Here is a 17046-nt window from a genome sequence, read left to right as displayed (position 1 = left end):
ATACTTTGGACCAAATATTTCAAGTTTTTCCTGTTATAGGAATCCCTTTATTTGTATTGCCTAATTGAAGTAAATCATACTTTATTGATGAAAGCAAAGCTATGACTGATTTTATTGTTTAATTTAGGTCACACGAGGTAAACCCGTTATGGATTACAGAGTAGGCCTACCTGCTTAAATTGTGATATTCATGTAATAATTTTGATTACTGGAACTCTGTAATGACCTGTAATAACCTGATTAGTTGTAGGCTAGTTGCTTAGTTGCCTAATTTGCGCAAAAATCCACATTCAAAGAAATTAAACTGTAGATCATCCGCCTCCACAGGAAAATCTGTCTCCCCAGCAATGTAGCCTACTTGTTTGTTTGTTTGTTGTTCTTAAATAAATAAACAATAATAAGAAAATATGGAGGGTGATGCATATCACAGTAAAGTAGACTGTAGCCTACTGTAGCCTACTTTCCAAATAAGAAGTCTCCCCTCCTCTATCAGTATTTTCCTTCGTAATAAGACGCGGCTACAGGCAAGCAGGCAAGAACATCATTTTGTGGTATTGAAATGTGCGATGCACCACAGCGCAATCAACATCAGGTGGACAGCGCCTGGTGCTGAAATTATAGACACAGTAGTCAACAGAGCATGTTTGTCGAGAGGGTTCATAATCAATGCATGGCATTATGCGATATGGCACTATGGACAAGAGTAAGATAACATTTAAATCAAAACATTTTGAGGCCAACTGGTGGCTCCTTACCTCAATTATCTCAAGACATGAGAATTGTATCAGATTCTTGTCCAAAAAGTCTCCAGAAAAGTTGTCTGAATCTTTGACCTCTTGAAACATGTTCATCCAAAACTGTGCATGTTGTTTCCTTAAAAATCCCCACCAGTTCTCAATGTGCTGGTTTTGATTGCTTGCCACATACAAATAGCACATTGGAGCAAATTCATCAGCATGATCATTTCTCGAGAACATGTGCATTGCTCCATGTGACCGTTCTCTGTTCCCATGTTCGACTGAATCCTGGTTGCAGTTCCATTTCTTGTTGCCACTTTGTTCATGAAGTATCCAGCGACGACTTTGGGATTGCTACTTGTAGAATATGCATGGAGCCATATGACCAAACGTGAAAACCCGTCGATTGCACCATTAATACAGATCCCATATGGTTTCACATGTTTATCATAGGAGTCAACATGCCACAAGAAATTCGGACCTGGGTTTCGGTATAGACGCCGTCGCAGGCGATTCCGGCACCGCAGTTGAACTCCATGGGGATCCAGTATTTTCAGCAAATGCCTAATCGTATTTTGAGTCACCACATAGCCAGCTTGAATGAATTTCAGATGCATTACTTTATATCCGTGAAGCATACCATCTATTCAACTGATCCTGGAGGAATAACGCAATGTCAAGTAGGTCAGAGTGTTCTTTCCGTCTGAACAACCTTAACGTCTTCAGATTCCTGCACAAAGTTGACAAGCTCATGACAATACCATCTATGTTACTCAAAGACACTAATATTTCCCAATGTCTTAAACCAAGATGGAAATAAATCGCAATCAAATCAATAACCCTGGTCATCGTTGCCTTCTGATCTTCCTCCCTCCTCTGTCTGCCACAATGCAACTTCATTAACCCTCTAATATCTTTTTAGTCTTTTCTATGTGATCTTTTCTCGTTATAACCCATAGCCAAGGCCAAAGATGAACAGTGGCGATATTTAGAGCCTTTAATCAGGAGATGCATGTCAGCTAGAGATGTCTGCTTCTCTCCTTCTCAGCAGGCATACCGGAAACCACTGCAAACCAAAATACATTGTCTCCGCTCAGTTTGACTGATCGAGGAGTGCAACTCACAATCTCACTCCCTCACCTCTTGCAGCACCACTGACATTTCTACTCTGCTCAGCGAAGTACCACCCGAGTTGTGGGCGGCCAGTAAGCATGAGGTAGGGCTAATAAAAAATTGTGAACCTGTCCAAATACAACCTAAATCAGATTACAGACCGATTGTTAGACAGTACCCACTGAAGAAGGAAGCTACAGATGGCATTACACCAGTCTTTAACTCCCTACTAAAAGCAGGAGTCATTATCCTCTGCTTCTACAGGATTCGCCTGTCCAGACCCCAGTTAAAAAGATCAGACCTGCAGGCCAACTGGATGAATGGCGCTTCGTCCAAGACTTACAGGCCGTGAATGCGGCCATATCTGCGCCTACTCCAAATGTTCCAAATCCTTATACAATCATTTCTCAGGTCCCAGAAGGATCTAAGTTTTTCTCTGTGGTCGATCTTTCTAATGCTTTTTTCTCTGTTCCAGTACATCCAGACTCCCAGTTCTGGTTCAAGTTTCTTTTCTACGGGAAAATATACACCTTTACTCGACTATGTCAAGGTTTCACAAGCTCACCTTCGCTGTACAACGCTGCATTGACACGCAGTTTGTCTGCTCTCACTTCATCTGGGGGCTCGGCTCTTTTACAGTACGTAGACGATTGTTGATCGCCTCCCCCTCTATAGAGCAATGTGAGGTTGTTACCCTTGTCTTGCTAAAACATCTAGCAGCAGAAGGGCATATAAAGCCTCCCTTTCCAAGGAATGTGCTCTTACTGTCGACAGTTCATTCCAAACTTCTCAGTTCTTGAACGTCCGTTACGAGACATCAAGCATGCTAAAGGTTTGACTGCTTCAGGTACCCTTCAATGGACTGATAGTGCAGTTACATCCTTTGAAACATTGAAAAAAGCCCTACAGTCCACTCCCACACTGGGTGTTCCTAACCCTGCTAAACCTTTCATTCAATGTGTGGACGAGCGAGAAGGTTGTATGACGTCGGTCTTGCTACAGAAACACGGCGCTCACCTTAAACCTGTGGCTTACTTTTCTTGCACCCTTGACCCAGTGGCTAGAGCTCTTCCTCTCTACCTGCGTGCTGTTGCCGCAGCTGATCGTGCTGTTCTGGCCTCACAGGACTTTATGGGTTATTCAGACCTAACCCTCCTTGTTCCTTATCAGCGATACTGGCAGAACAGAAAACTTCACACCTTTCTGCTGCACGGTGGTTGCGATATCACACCACACTTCTTGATCTTCCCCATGTCACGGTCAAAAGATGCAACACTCTCAACCCAGCCACATTGCTTCCTTTGCCCACTGATGGTGAGCCACACTGTCGTGAAGCAGAGATGCAACTTATCTGCACACCTCATCCTGATCTCTCTGATGTTCCTTTAACCAATCCTGATCTTGTTTTCTATGTTGATGGTTAAGCCTCACGTGACCCTGACACAGGTCACTGTAAAGTTGCTTTTGCTGTTGTTAATGATTTTAACACTGTTTTGTCTTCTCCTTTGCCGTCTCATTACTCAGCACAGGCAGCAGAGCTGGTGGTGTTAACAGAAGCCTGCAAATTGGCTGCACACAAATCTGTCAGCAGGTATGCTTTTGGGGTATTTCATGATTTTGGTGCTTTGTGGAAACACAGGAAATTTCTCATATCTGACGGCAAACCCATTCTACATCATGAAAAGGTATCTGCTCTTTTGCTTCCTAAACAAATTGGCATTTGCAAATGTGCAGCTCACACTTCTTCTGACCCTGCTTCAATTGACAATGCAAGGGAATTCTGCAGTTAGCGAATCATTTGGCTCTGTCTCAGTTTGCACTTCCAACTATCTCATGAAGTAAGTTCTCTGCACACTACTCTTGCTCGGCATCACCAGTTTATTTGAGAAAAATCACAACAGTGCCTCTGTACCTTTGCCTACATACTTGATGTTGATAAAGGTGCAGAGGGATGTTCGCTAATAATTTGGAGACGCCAAGCAAATATGGATAACAGAACATGACATGATAATAGGAAAAAGGACTGTAGGATCATTAAACTGGAACTGAATGGGCAGAATGAGTTTTATTCAATTGACGCTGATGGATGATGTTGATAAATCCATGCAAACTTAACCTCATATTTCAAAAATACATACAAGCCACACCTTCTCCACACTTAAACTTACACGCATTAATTGCTCATGTATTGTTCAAGTATTGTTTGCACTACATGTACTGTTTGTTTTTATTTGTCTGTATCTGCTTAGCCCATGCTAATGTCCTGTAAATTTGTTTGTCTTGATTTGACATGACTGTGGTTTATGTTTCCTGTTCTGCAGAACAGGAACCTGCTGGAAACCAGTTGTTAAACTGAGTCAGGCCCGTCAAACTGTTACTTTTAAACTTTCCTGAATAATAAATGAAATGAAATGAAAACTTTGTGTTTTGCATTGTCATTACCATGTTGTAATCCTGCTCTATAATGATGTCTGAAATGTTGGAGACGTTTGATGTTGTGCTGCAGCATGTCTTCAACCTTACTAGAACATCCTTTTTTTTAATGTCTTGGTTGTGAATAAAGCATGAACCATGTTAGATGTGGTGTATTTCTCTTGGTTCAGACAATGCTGCCACCTTCTGGTCAGAAACATGCAGTGTCATTGTTGATCATAACATAAGAAGAAATGTCTTTTTATTCTTAGAAGTGGGTACAGTATATATTAACACACTCCAGTACACCACCACCACCACATGTTGCCAAGTCTGCTTATTATAATCGACTTTGGGTTTGTTTTCCTGTAAAGTCGTTTACAAATAGTTGGGCGTATTTGGGCTCGCCTTGCTCCCTGCATGATCCCGTCCTGTTTCTCTACCAGCTCTCCAAGTAAGCAAAACACAATAGTTTGTCATGTTGCAGAATCAGTCCACAATCCCGTTCACCTGTTTAAGAATTCATCAGAGCGCCTCGACTCTATTAAAGACACATTTTTAAAGTACGAGCTCCATGGAAATATTTATTACAGGCACATTAAACACATTCGGACGTGCATTATAAATCCTGTGATCCCGTCACGCCCTGAAGGCATCACACATGAACACTCTTAAAAACAGAAATCGGTCCTCGTTTCAAAATGGTGCAATTTCACATTAATGCACACGGCTGTAGCAAATGGTACGCCGTCTTCTTCCTGTCATTTCGACAAAAAGTGTTGAGATATTTCTCTGACCCAAATTAAACTATTTGAATTTTATCTGGAGGTTCTTTAAAATTCATACCGGAACACTCATCCTGCTAAGACGGAGGGATGATGTATATTGAGATGGATGTCCACCAAAAACATGTAATCGACCTTTTAGAAGCAGCAGTAAACGATCTGCAGCAATTTTTTTGATCTTCAGAGAATCGAGGCGTACATTAAGGCACTTAAACCGGTTTAAGGAGATGAAGTCTGTCAACAGTTTGACGTGTATCGGTTAAGGCGAACGCAGTGAGCTTCAGCTTAGCCGCTCAGAAAACTATCTTTTTTCAAAATGAAGAAATCAAATCCTGCTACAGGCATGCCGAATTGTACCCCAGGGGCGTGTTAGTATCCTGTGGTGTCATCACTGTTGGGTGTGGTTGCAAGAGAGCAGAGGTCTAACTGGACTAGACATTAGAGCTCAACAGTGACCGCCCATTAAATTTTCCCCTTATCGAATCCTCCGTTGACATTTCATAAAAATCCTTATATCAACAGATTGAAGCCTGTAACCATGACAACCAGCTATCTCAATACTCATGACTATAAAACATTTGATTTGGTGTAAAAACAGTGTTAAAAAACTGAGAAAAAAAGCAATGGTGAAAAGCCTGTGAACATGATTAAACTACACGTCCCACAATGCATTGCGAATGAAACCTCTTCTTCTTAAATGTACCTTTACTTGTTGTTATCGTGTTTAAAGTGTTGTACTGTCTTGTAGTTTGTGTTGTTGAATATATAAATCACATCCACTGCAGCATAACAAGGTTACTAGAACGAGCCGTGTTAGCTACCTAACAAGCTAGCCTGCTAGCGGAACTATCTGTTCGCAGAGTGTAGTGGCGCTGCTGGCACGCTTCGGAGATGGACTGTGGCGCTCGCTGTGGAGACAGGAGCATTGACTAGAGCGGCGTGCACAGACTATGTGGAGATTGGCGGTTACTTGTGACTTGCAAAACAATGAATTTGTCCCGCCTCTGCAAAGAGAGCACACACCCAGCAATGAAGCGCTCTTCAGCCTGGCCGACTTTAAAACGCCACGTCTCCTGTTTTGAACTCCAGCGACTGAATTGGGGATTTAATTATTTTCTGTTTTTACAGAGTCTGAAGCTGAACTGTTGATTTGAATATGACCTCCTTATTTTATGTTTAAATGACGATTTCCATCAGTGACCTCTCCCGTCTCTCTGTTAGTCTGATGAACAACGGCGAGCGACAGAATCACACATTATTAGAACAAAGTGTTAGATCATCTCCATGGAAACAGTCCCTTCTGTCTCACATGTGAGGGTGAGGCAGCAGGTTAGCTAGGCACGTACAGTTTTCTCCAAGAGGGGGCGCACTGAGAAACGAGGCACTCATCTTCTCCGAGTTGTTGCTGACTCAAGGCGGCTCTTCTTCTTCTTCTTCTCTCTGCGCTCCTCAGTGTCCAAAGCCGCTCTCACTCATCATGCAAATATAACGTCCACTGGGTTAGGGTAAATATTTATATAGATTTATACAGACATATAAACTCCTATACTTTGAAGGAATGTTAATCTATTTGTCTTCAAAAGGTACAAAATAACTTTGTTCATACTATGTAACACAATATATAATCAACATATTAAAAACAACAACTCATCAGTCCTTTCGTCATCTTTTAGAGAAAAAAAAAATCCATAATAAAAATAAGTTCTATGTTTTTTTTTTCACTTATATCTTACAATATATTTTCTCTCTGTCAAAAAAAACACGCACACATGTCCCGTCTTTGTTTGCGTTCGTGGTTTTCTCTCTCGGCAGCGAATCGGTAAAAGGTGTTAGAAGAAAAAAGAATCACATTATGGCTGTGATCATCGACGTGGAAAATGTCAGAGCGCCGTGCGGCCTCCGACGTGTGGAATTCACAAAACGGCAGCGGTGGGTGTTGCTAAAAAACAAACGAACAAACTGCGGGCGCTGTTACAAGGGGCACTTGGTGCAGCCGCAATCCAGAGCGGTGTCCATCTCCTCCGAGTACGAGGAGCCGTCGGTGCAGCGGAACACCACCTTCCTCCTCCGGCTCTTGGTGACGCCGCAGCAGACACCGGGAGGCGCCGCCGCCTGGCACGATCGGGGACAATCCATGCGGGGAATCTTGCTGGTGGACGTGCACGTTCTCAACGCTTGGTGGCGCTTCAGCTGCTCCCTCACCATCTCGCCTTGACATGTCAGCTCTGCACATGAATGAAGAAGAGACATGAAACAAACACGTTCATTTTTATACTCGGGTTGTCAAGGTACCGGAGACTGAACTCTGATTAGATGCTAGTTACTGCGGCATCAAAACGGAAAGTCCTCAGCAAACAATTCATGTTTTTAATTTACACAAAAACACATTTTGCAATTTAGAAAGTGACACCTCCAACGCTCCCGGTCTGTTTGTTAGAGAAATATAACCGTAACCGTAGCGCCTGAAGCCAACCTTTAAATCTTTTGCTCACAGCAGCTTAGGGTCAAAAAGCTTCTTTACTTTTCGATGCTATCCACATTAAAACACGTTACCTGTCTCACAGTTGAGCCCCGTGTACCCCAGTTGACAGTGGCAGGCGGGCTCTCCTCCCTCGGACACTCGACACTCTCCGTGACCACAGCGCTGCCCCCTGCAGGCCGGAGGCTCCTGCCGTCTGTCACAGTACTGACCCTGGTAGCCTTCGTTGCATTTGCAGCTGTAGGACTGACCCTTAGGCACACACAGACCGCTCACACATCTGGAGCGGGAAGACGGAAAGGCAGAGGATCTTGTTAGAGGTGAGAACACATTCTCCAGGATGAATCTGGGAAGGGAACTGATTGGATGAAAAAGTTCTCCATGCAGCAGCGAGCGGATGACATGTAACAGCTCTTGGATGTAACTTTCATGTATTCTCTCAGTGTCTGCTGTCTCGGCTCACCTGCTCTTCTGACACGGGCTCGGTGCGGTCGTCTGGTCACACAGGGCTCCACTGCGTCCCGGAGGACAATCGCATGTTACCCCCGTGTCTCCTCCCTCCCTGCAGGCCCCCTGAGCACACACGCTGCACGAATGACACCCTGCAAGAATCCCATCAGCCTAGAGGCAGAAGCAGGAGGAGAGGAGCTGGGTCAGAGGGGTTCTTGCACCGCAGAATTGAATCATGAGAATCTTTTGTGTGATGCTGCTTCTTTTGTGGTCACCTTGCTCTCGACCCCTTGCGGTCGTGCTCCTCCCGCGGTCCGGTAACTCAGGTCTTGAGGCTCCCCGTTGATCCGGACGTTGTGGATGCAGCCGTTAAAAGCCTGAGGGGAACGTTCGGGTCCGGGCCGCAGACCTGAGGCCACCACCTGAGCTGGCACCCCTGGGTCACAAGACAGGAAGTCGAGGGGGAAAAAGAAGGAGCAGAAGAAGAGTCGAATATGGTTAAAATGGGAGGAGAAGGTTAAAAAGAGAAAACCCTTTGAAAGGAAGATAGCTTGATTAATAGCCTTCACTCGTCTTTGGGTTCAGTCTCGGATCATCTTTTCCAAAAACAAAAACATGCGGCTGGAAACATCGCTGTCACTGTTGCACAATAACATTACGTTTCAGTCTAGAGCTTAAGAAATGAAGTGCGACTGTTCTCAGAGGGCGTGTTTGTTCTTCCCCACATCCCCAGCTGGGATTGTGTCTCTGTGTGTGTATTTGTAGAGTGTTGTTGGATTGTTGAAAACTGTGTGTAAATACCTCCTATGTAAAGCTGGGTGTTGTGGTCAACAGAGGGCTGGCGTGCTAGCTTGCCCAGGCTCTTGGGGGCGCCGTTATCCACCACCAGGCTCAGCGAACGGTTCTGGATTAGCAGCTCGACCGTGTGGAAGAGGCCGTCGTTCACAGACTCCACGCTGCAAACAAAGAGGAGAGAGGAAGCAGAGATTGTCAGTGTGGTTCCTATTATGATAAATTAGAGCTGAATTCTGCCCCAGACATTCTCAGTTAGAGAGTAAAAAAACAAAACACCACTGAGCTGATTGGAAATGCGAGACACAAAACAGACTCCACACTTTCTTTTTTTTTTTCTCATTTTGTTTTGTTTTGTTTGCAAATCGACCGAAGAAAATGAAACAGAAATGAGAGAGATCTGTGTTTAGATGTTATTCTGAGACATAAAACAGACTGATTACATCCTCAGAGCTCACTGTGTTCTGTGTTTTTAGGGGGGGGGGGAGGGGAGGGTTTAAAAAGAGGCCTTGATCTGGATCAGGGGTGCCTAACATGGGGTTTGAGGCCCAGATTGGGTCCCCTAGCAGCCCGGGCTCCTTCAACCGAGCGCTGCTGTTATTTTTTAAAGAAATAAAAGTTTTCCACAGAAGAGGAGTCTGCTGTGAGCGAGGATCATGACCCTATGCACAATGTCTGACCCTGGGAAGAGTGTGTGTGTGTGTGTGTGTGTGTGTGTGTGTGTGTGTGTGTGTGTGTATGTGTGTGTTTTTGTGTGTGTGAATGAGGGTTTCTGAGATTCCCCACTAAATGTTTTTTGCTGGAGGGGGGGCAGACAGCTATAGAGACAGTGGTTTGGCACAGCCCAAAGAGGGAGAGAGAGAGAAAGAGAGAGAGAGAGGGAGGTAGATGTTGGGTTGGTAAAAAGTTGAAGTTCTTTCTGCCCTGAACCCAGAGGAAACAAGCAGAACACAAAAGAACAAGTAAAGCCACTTTTTCCTGCTGCTGCTGCTGCTGGTGGTGGTGGTCCGCCTCAGACTCCCACAGCGAAGACAAAACCTGCCTTTGTCTGCAGACGTTCACCGCTCAGTCGCTAAGAGAGCCGTGAGTCTGCTTTGAGTGACAGCTGTTCGTACAGCGTTCATATTATGGTGATGTTTCTGTAACAGCCAATGGAGCAGGGATGTGTGAGGCGGGCTAAGTGGGACTTCTGCAGGAAATGCAGAGCACATACATGAAGAGAAATGATGAACAGAGCAGCAGCAGAAACATTAGAAGAAGAAGTAAAGGGATATATATATATCATGATTAAAGAGATGGAGGAAGGGGCAGGTATGGCGCACACACACATATCCATGGTTTCCTTTAGGAGCCGTGTAATTTAATAAAGATCACAAACAGGCCACCGAACGAGAAGATGCTCTGCTCGCCTGAAAGATTAGCGCACTGCCCTCCTCTTCAGTATTTGCTTTCATCTCTCACACCGGTCCCTCCTTCTCCTTCACTCATCTTTCTCGTCTCCTCTCTCTCCGCTCGTCTGTTTCCTCCTTTCTCTCCGTAACAACAATCATTTCTGCTCCTTTTTTCCGCCTTCCGAAGCTTCTCTGCTCTCGGTGAAGAAGCACTTCAACCCCTTTGAAATGTGTTCAAGTGTGTGGAGAGTTCAATCAAAGCCCCGCTAACACTGCTCAACACACTCTGAAATGGATTGTGTGTGTCAGCGAGAAGTCTGAACTTCAAACATGTGTGCGCACACACACACACACACACACACACACACACACACACACACACACACACACACACACACACACACACACACACACACACACACACACACACACACACACACACACACACACACACACACACACACACACACACACACACACACACGTTCTCCATTCAGCTGCTATGAGACAGGAGCTCCACCGGGGGCCAGTAGAGGACTTGTTGTGTCCTGCACAGGATGTTGTCAGTCTCGGGTCTCATCAGTGGTTCATCGAGAGGTTTATCACAACCTTCTAAAGATGTGTTTATGTCTGATAAAGCAACAGATAAATATTTAATTATATGTGATCTCTTTTTTTAATTCCATGTTGAAGAAGATATTTATACTCCTCTTCATCAACATGTGAGCGACACTTCAGGGTCCAGTGCGTCGATTAAAGGTTTCAGTAAACACACACACAGACGTGGCAGATTTTAACTGCTGCCGTCTCTCTTAGACTGCATCCACACTCGTCTCTCGACCTGACGGTCGGGGGGGGTTCGATCCCCAGCTCCTGCAGCCACATATCCGATGTGTCCTTGGGAAAGACACTTAACCCCAAGCTGCTCCTTCTGCCTCGTTAATGTGTATGAATGGTGTGTACACATGTGTATGAATGGACGAGTTAACACTGATAGACTTTCTACACAGCAGCCTGGTAGCTGCAGAAGCTGGGGATCGAACCTGCAACCTTCCAGTTCAGAGCCACACAGCCGCTTCAAACTGAAAAATCAGAGACGGGTCACTTTTGCCTGCAGTGTGAACGCAGTGGTTGTATTCTTATTTCTATTTTAGTCCAATCTACATTTCCTGTCAGTCGAGAATCAACTCCCACTAAAAGATGGCACATACACACAAACTTCACCCCCAAAAAACACGTCCTAGATCGATTACGGACAGAACTTTGGACTACACACATCCGCACAGATCCTCTTACACTGAACTCTAATTAGGCACAGCGATCATTTACTCACAACGTTTCATCACCACATCTGGAAATGGTGTGTGTTTGTGTGTGTGCAGGTTTATGCATTCAACCCGTGACTCGAACCCGGGCAGCCCGCTTGGAGGAATATGCCTCCGTACATGGGGAACAAGCATTAACCTACGGCGCCCCGAATGTGCATATCTTTATTTACATGTGCTCTTAACTGGAGGAGTTTTGCCCGGCTGTGTGTGTCCATGCGTGTACACTGAAGAGTAGTTTTGGTTCTATTTGCATGCTAACAAGTCTGCACTTGTGTGCATGTGTGTTTGCGTGGGAGCTCTGTGTGTGTGTGTGTGTGTGTGTGTGTTAAGCAGCCCGATCTGATTAAAATGATGTTCAGCAGACAGGCATCCCCGTCCCATATCACCGTGGTAACCTCAATTAGTCAACGCTGAGACGGCAGCTGCTGAACAGCGAGCTCCTTCACTGTTTTCTCTCTTTTTTTCTGCAGCTTTCATCAAACCAGGCCGAACAGTCCACATGTTACCATGTTACTTTTTCAGGTGTTGATCATCAAGGTTTGAATGTCGGCTTTCAGGAGAGACGTCTCAAAGCTTCAGGCCTATAAAGTTTCAGCATTAGAATATTTGACTCGCCTCCGAGGGTTTTAAACTCCTAATGTTCAAGGACTGTCTGTGAGTTTGAGCCACAGCCCGGTGGTTTCACAGAGCCAGAGTCGGGTCAGACGTTCAGTCACTCGACTCGTCTGAAATCACGCACGCAGCCCTGAATAAGCAGAACTGTTGAAGGTTGAAGTATGAATAAATGTTCATATCAAAGAACCTGCATGATGAGTCTACACAAAAGGTCACATAGGACATGTTGAATCATTAGTTACATTACAATCAAAGTTCAACAAGTTATTAGTTTACCGCCTGCCTGGTTTAGGTTAAATGTCTCCTTTCAGAGAATGTGGGTGTTTAAACCAAAGACTGTAAATGGTTACTGGACGTAGCCTTATTAACATCACCCGTCTGTTCCTGCAGGGGGCGTTGGAGTCCCATTGATGGCGGTCTCCATGCTGGAAATACTGTCTCAGTCTAACTTTCAGTCAACCTAACGACAGGCTGAGAGCTGGAGCTGAGGCGGGTTTTAAGCTTCTTGATGAACCGTTACACCGCGCCCGCCTGTCAATCAGGTCAGCTACACGCCTTATTGTGAATAACTCTTATCCTTCATCAAATCAAAACGGATGAGTCATCAAAACATTCACACAGTGTGTGCCAATCAAAACATGAGCTAACCAGACTGTAAACATGTTAATCTCTGCTGTAAAAACAGGCCTTTCAGAATGGGTGTGTATGTGACTTCCTGTGCTTCTCCAGTCAGCCTCTAGTGTTATTTGTCATCCATCCATGCATCTAATGCCTGCACAACTTTTTCTCCTTCCTCCATCCTCCTCCTCCTCTCCTTTCCTTCCTCCTCCGTCCTCTGCCCCTTGCTGATGAATATCAGTAGATGTGCTCTCAGTGACCCGCTGGGAGATTAGTGTGTCATCAGTAAAGGGCAGCGCATTAATACTCAGCAAACACACACTCTCTCCTGCACATGAATGTCCATTTAATACTGGATATGACTAACCACCTTCATATGCTGCTAATGAGGGAACAACAACGTGCGAGCAACAGAGTTTTAAATCTGATGTGAGCAGTAACTGGGAGCCAGTGGAGGAAGATGACCAGTGACATGTGACGTTTTGGGAGGTCGTGCTGCTGTGTTTTGGATCATCTGCAGGGGGTTCGATAAGGCATGTCATCTACTGACTTGTACACATCTTGCATGTTTTATATTTTTATCATCATACTTCTGTCTCTACTGTCGGCGTCATTCAGTCTAATCAGGAGAGCATCCTACTTATTTCCTTATTCAATTTCAGTTTTTCATTGCAGGTTGCCTGTCCTTACAGGGTTTTAAAACCTTTTTTGTCTTTTTGCCTATTAATCATCCAATTCCTTTTTAATATGTCAATTTTAATCCAACCTCATAGACAAAATAATCCCACAATAGAAAGCATACACGTTTTTCTGGTAAAACCAATTTACCATTTTGTTTTTCTCTACTGCTTCTCAGTCGTCTTCAAAAGCTGGCCCAAACCAAATGCCCTCTCTAGCTCTCCGGTTTCAGCACAAGATAACCAACCCAGGGAATGGCCGCGGTCCCTGGCCCTCAGTTGGACGACCACAGTAACTGTATTGACAGCGCCATGTTTGGGATCTGCCAGAAATGCTGTCCTCAGATTGTGGTGGCTGAATAGCTCCGCCGTTCTGGTCAGTATCAGTGTATGACTAGCGGAGCAGTATGAATCAGTGTTCAGCCTTTTTCCAAATGAAGTGTTCCACCTCGTGTAATCAAAAGATGGCACAGTCAAAGCACAACAAATCATCCGATGGTAAAACGAGCCTCGTGCAGGCATGAAGCCTTGCATCAATCAGGATTGCTGACACATGGAACAGAGTTAGCTTAGCTCTGTGATCAGATATGACCTCTGTGGACCTCTCTCTCTTTAACCCTTTTCCGACTGCTTAGTGCCGCAACCAAGTTCAGCTGCCCTCACGTTTTTGTACGTTCATATTGATGATTCCACGACGGCAAAATATATCGATGTCCCAGTCTGTGAGTTTCGGCACTGTGGAAGCGCGGCACAGCAGGAGCTCCACATACACAAACAGCGCAAAGACGGTGAAGAGGTGGGGATCACTTCGTACCCCCACAACGCCTGCGCAACATTAAGACTGAAGTCGAAGGGGCGCGAAAATCGGGGTGAAGTAGCAGATAGGATCACTCCCATGATTCACCGCCAGCCTCGACATCACCATTCGTTATTGTTTTAATCGAGGGTCCCCCGGTGGAGGAATTTACAAACTGTGCGTTGAAGTCAAGGTGAGCAGAACACAGCAGGTAAAAGTCAGGAAAATTCACCCCAGGGATGAGAGAAAGGAGGGGGTGATGACGTCCATATCATGTGACCAGTGAACGACTGGTGGTTCACTCTTTTCTCCTCACCAATACGTCCTTTTCCCCTTGTTCGTTGATACCGAGGGCAAGTTGTACATATGACCGCAGCGTCCTTTACCACGCCATGTCCAGCCACCTGAGAGATACGCCTCCTATCTGACGTGGGAAAACGTCACGCTGTTAAGGACATGTGCGAAGAATAACATTTCAGGGACAGGCTGTGCTGTAATCTTTCTAGAATTGTTCAGGAGTGAGGATGTGAGAGCAGGGTGCTTTCCCTTTTCTGTCTCTGTCATCGATGACTTTCTGTTTCATCTTCCCGTTCTACATTATCATTTATTTCTCTCACAGCTACCACACACGTTCTTTGTCCCGTCTCTTTTATGCCTCCTTTCTCTTGTTCTCGCTCCGTTTTTCCTTGCGCCCTGTCTGTCCGTCCGTCCGTCCGTCCGTCCGTCCGTCCCCCTCAGGCGTGGCCCGTGTCAAGCTAACGAGACCAGACAGGGATAATTCCCTGACTCATGCTGTGGTTTACTTTTCCCCCTCTCCTCCCCCCCCGCCTCTTTCACTCCGTCCCTCTGTCATCCCTCACTCCTCCATCCTGCTGTTCAACCGTGTCTCGTGGCCTTTTTCTTTTCGTCTGCTCCTCTCCATCTGTTTCAACACTCCCGTTTTCTCCTCTGGCGAGCAACCCATCCTGCCAAGTTATCTCTCCATCACGTCCTCTGCTATCTCACACACGCCCTCCACCACCATCTCTCTAGCTCCGCCCCCGCCTCTCGACCGATCAATCCGTCTTTCAGTGCATCCATACATGCGTCTGCAGTCTTCTGCTCTCTCCCACTCAACCTTTTCAACCCCGTCTCCTCCCCTCACCGTCCGTGCCAGTGGCTAATCAGATTCACCCCATCGTTTCCATTCTTTCATTTGATTCTTCCTTCCTCTCTAACCATCCCTCCCTCCTGCCCTCGTCTTGCCTTTCACAATGCGTCATTTATTGTGAGCACAAGCACACACTCTGGTTAAGGTCATGTTAGGGATAAGTGCTTTCTACACATCCACCCCCATTACAAACCGGTCCCATTCATGTGAAGAAATAGAATATCGCTGCAGAAATGGAAAGTGCACCAACTTCAAATAATTACAGCCGTGTAGGCCAGGAGGTTAATTGTTGTTATGGCAAACAAAACATGTCCGCCCAGCTAAACTCTCCTTAAGCAGGTCACGGTCTCCATCAGCTCCAGGGTTACAGCTCTGCAGCTGATCCTGCACGCCGGCCTCCACAGAGAAGGGTAAGGTCAAAGTATTTTACCGACATGGGTCACACAGCTTCACATGTTTATCATAATTAAGCTGTTTGTATGCAGCAGCTTATCAAAGGTCAGTGAAGACAGAATAAAGAGCTCAAAGTCGCCAGCACTATGCTACACTATGCTAAACGTTCTCAACCCAACACATCTGCAGACTGCTGGATATGTCCATCTCAACTGGTGAAAGCAGGCATCATGTTCAAAACACAGCCATGCAAAAAGACACTCCGAGACGCTTTCAGTAAAAATCCAAATGGTTCTTTCAGACCAAACAAGGCGCTGACCGACATCAGGGTTGTCTGCGTAGGTTCTCAGTCATCCAGGTCTTGGTAAATGGAAGCTCGATCCAAAGGCTACTGGACTTACTTGAAGATCTTGGCGACGTTCACCTCTCCTATGAAAGGCTTCTTCAGTTCTAAACTAACTGGTGGACGGGGCGTGCTAATAATCCACTTCCACAGAGCCTTTGTAGCCATGTATGTGTTGTAGTTCCAATAGAGCCAGCCCGATTTATCGGCTGATATAAGCATCTCAAGTGACTTTCTGTATCGGCTAATTTTATCTCTGACATGCGCCGATATTACTAGATTTATTCACCAGTCAAATATAATTTAATTTGAGTTTCATTGTGTTACACTAGCAGTACTCTGTCACCAGCAGAGGGCGCTGTATGGATTCCAACAAGCATCATCACTCTGCAGAGTGTCGAGCGGTGATGATGTACGCACATGCTCAGTTACTCTCCAGCTGAGCCATCATCTTGTCTTTGTTGTAAATCTTTACCACAAGAGTCTGATAACTGAGGGATCAACACATCTCCCTGATCTCGGACCAAAAACTCCATATCGGTCGGGCCATATTACCACGTTTTGTATAAGAGGTAACCGTGCTCAGGCCCGGTTAGTCCTGGAGCAGAGTGAGTGCATGTCAGTGGGGGGATTGGGAGGGAGCATAGTGACTTACTTCGCATAGTGTGGGAGCGCCCTTATACTCATACAACACACAGACGACAAGAAAGGTGATCCAGAAGTGAGCCGATCCAGCTGCATTTATGAAACCTTAACACATAGGTGACATAAATGTGGTTGAGTTCAAGCCGCCTGGCTCGTATGAAATCATAATAATAGATGACAGATCCGGTCACTGCTTTAAACGGCTTATGATTGGTTAAACGGCGTCCTCTGGAGACTCCTGACATCATGGCGTAAGCTGTGTATTTAACCCGGGCTGAGCTTTGACGGACAGTTTGACCCGTGTGACACATTACTCCACGTT

The 17046-nt window shown here is 45.5% G+C and overlaps 1 protein-coding gene across 1 annotated transcript in view; it reads right to left on the bottom strand.

Annotated features, from left to right (window-relative positions):
• Positions 1-4833: 4833 nt before the first annotated feature.
• The window catches only part of slit3 (slit homolog 3 (Drosophila)), a gene marked incomplete in the record, with an annotated part of 235943 nt that continues 223730 nt past the window's right edge, over positions 4834-17046 (bottom strand). The window contains 5 exon segments of the mRNA XM_065958425.1: positions 4834-7272; positions 7601-7806; positions 7990-8147; positions 8252-8412; positions 8778-8932. Coding sequence (XP_065814497.1) covers positions 7019-7272; positions 7601-7806; positions 7990-8147; positions 8252-8412; positions 8778-8932 — 934 coding nt within the window.

This window comes from Labrus bergylta, chromosome 9 (genome assembly GCF_963930695.1).
Source record: "Labrus bergylta chromosome 9, fLabBer1.1, whole genome shotgun sequence".
In the NCBI taxonomy this organism is placed as follows: domain Eukaryota; kingdom Metazoa; phylum Chordata; class Actinopteri; order Labriformes; family Labridae; genus Labrus; species Labrus bergylta.
The sequence above is the reverse complement of the archived record's forward strand: the minus strand, read 5'-3'. Positions and strand labels throughout refer to the sequence as shown.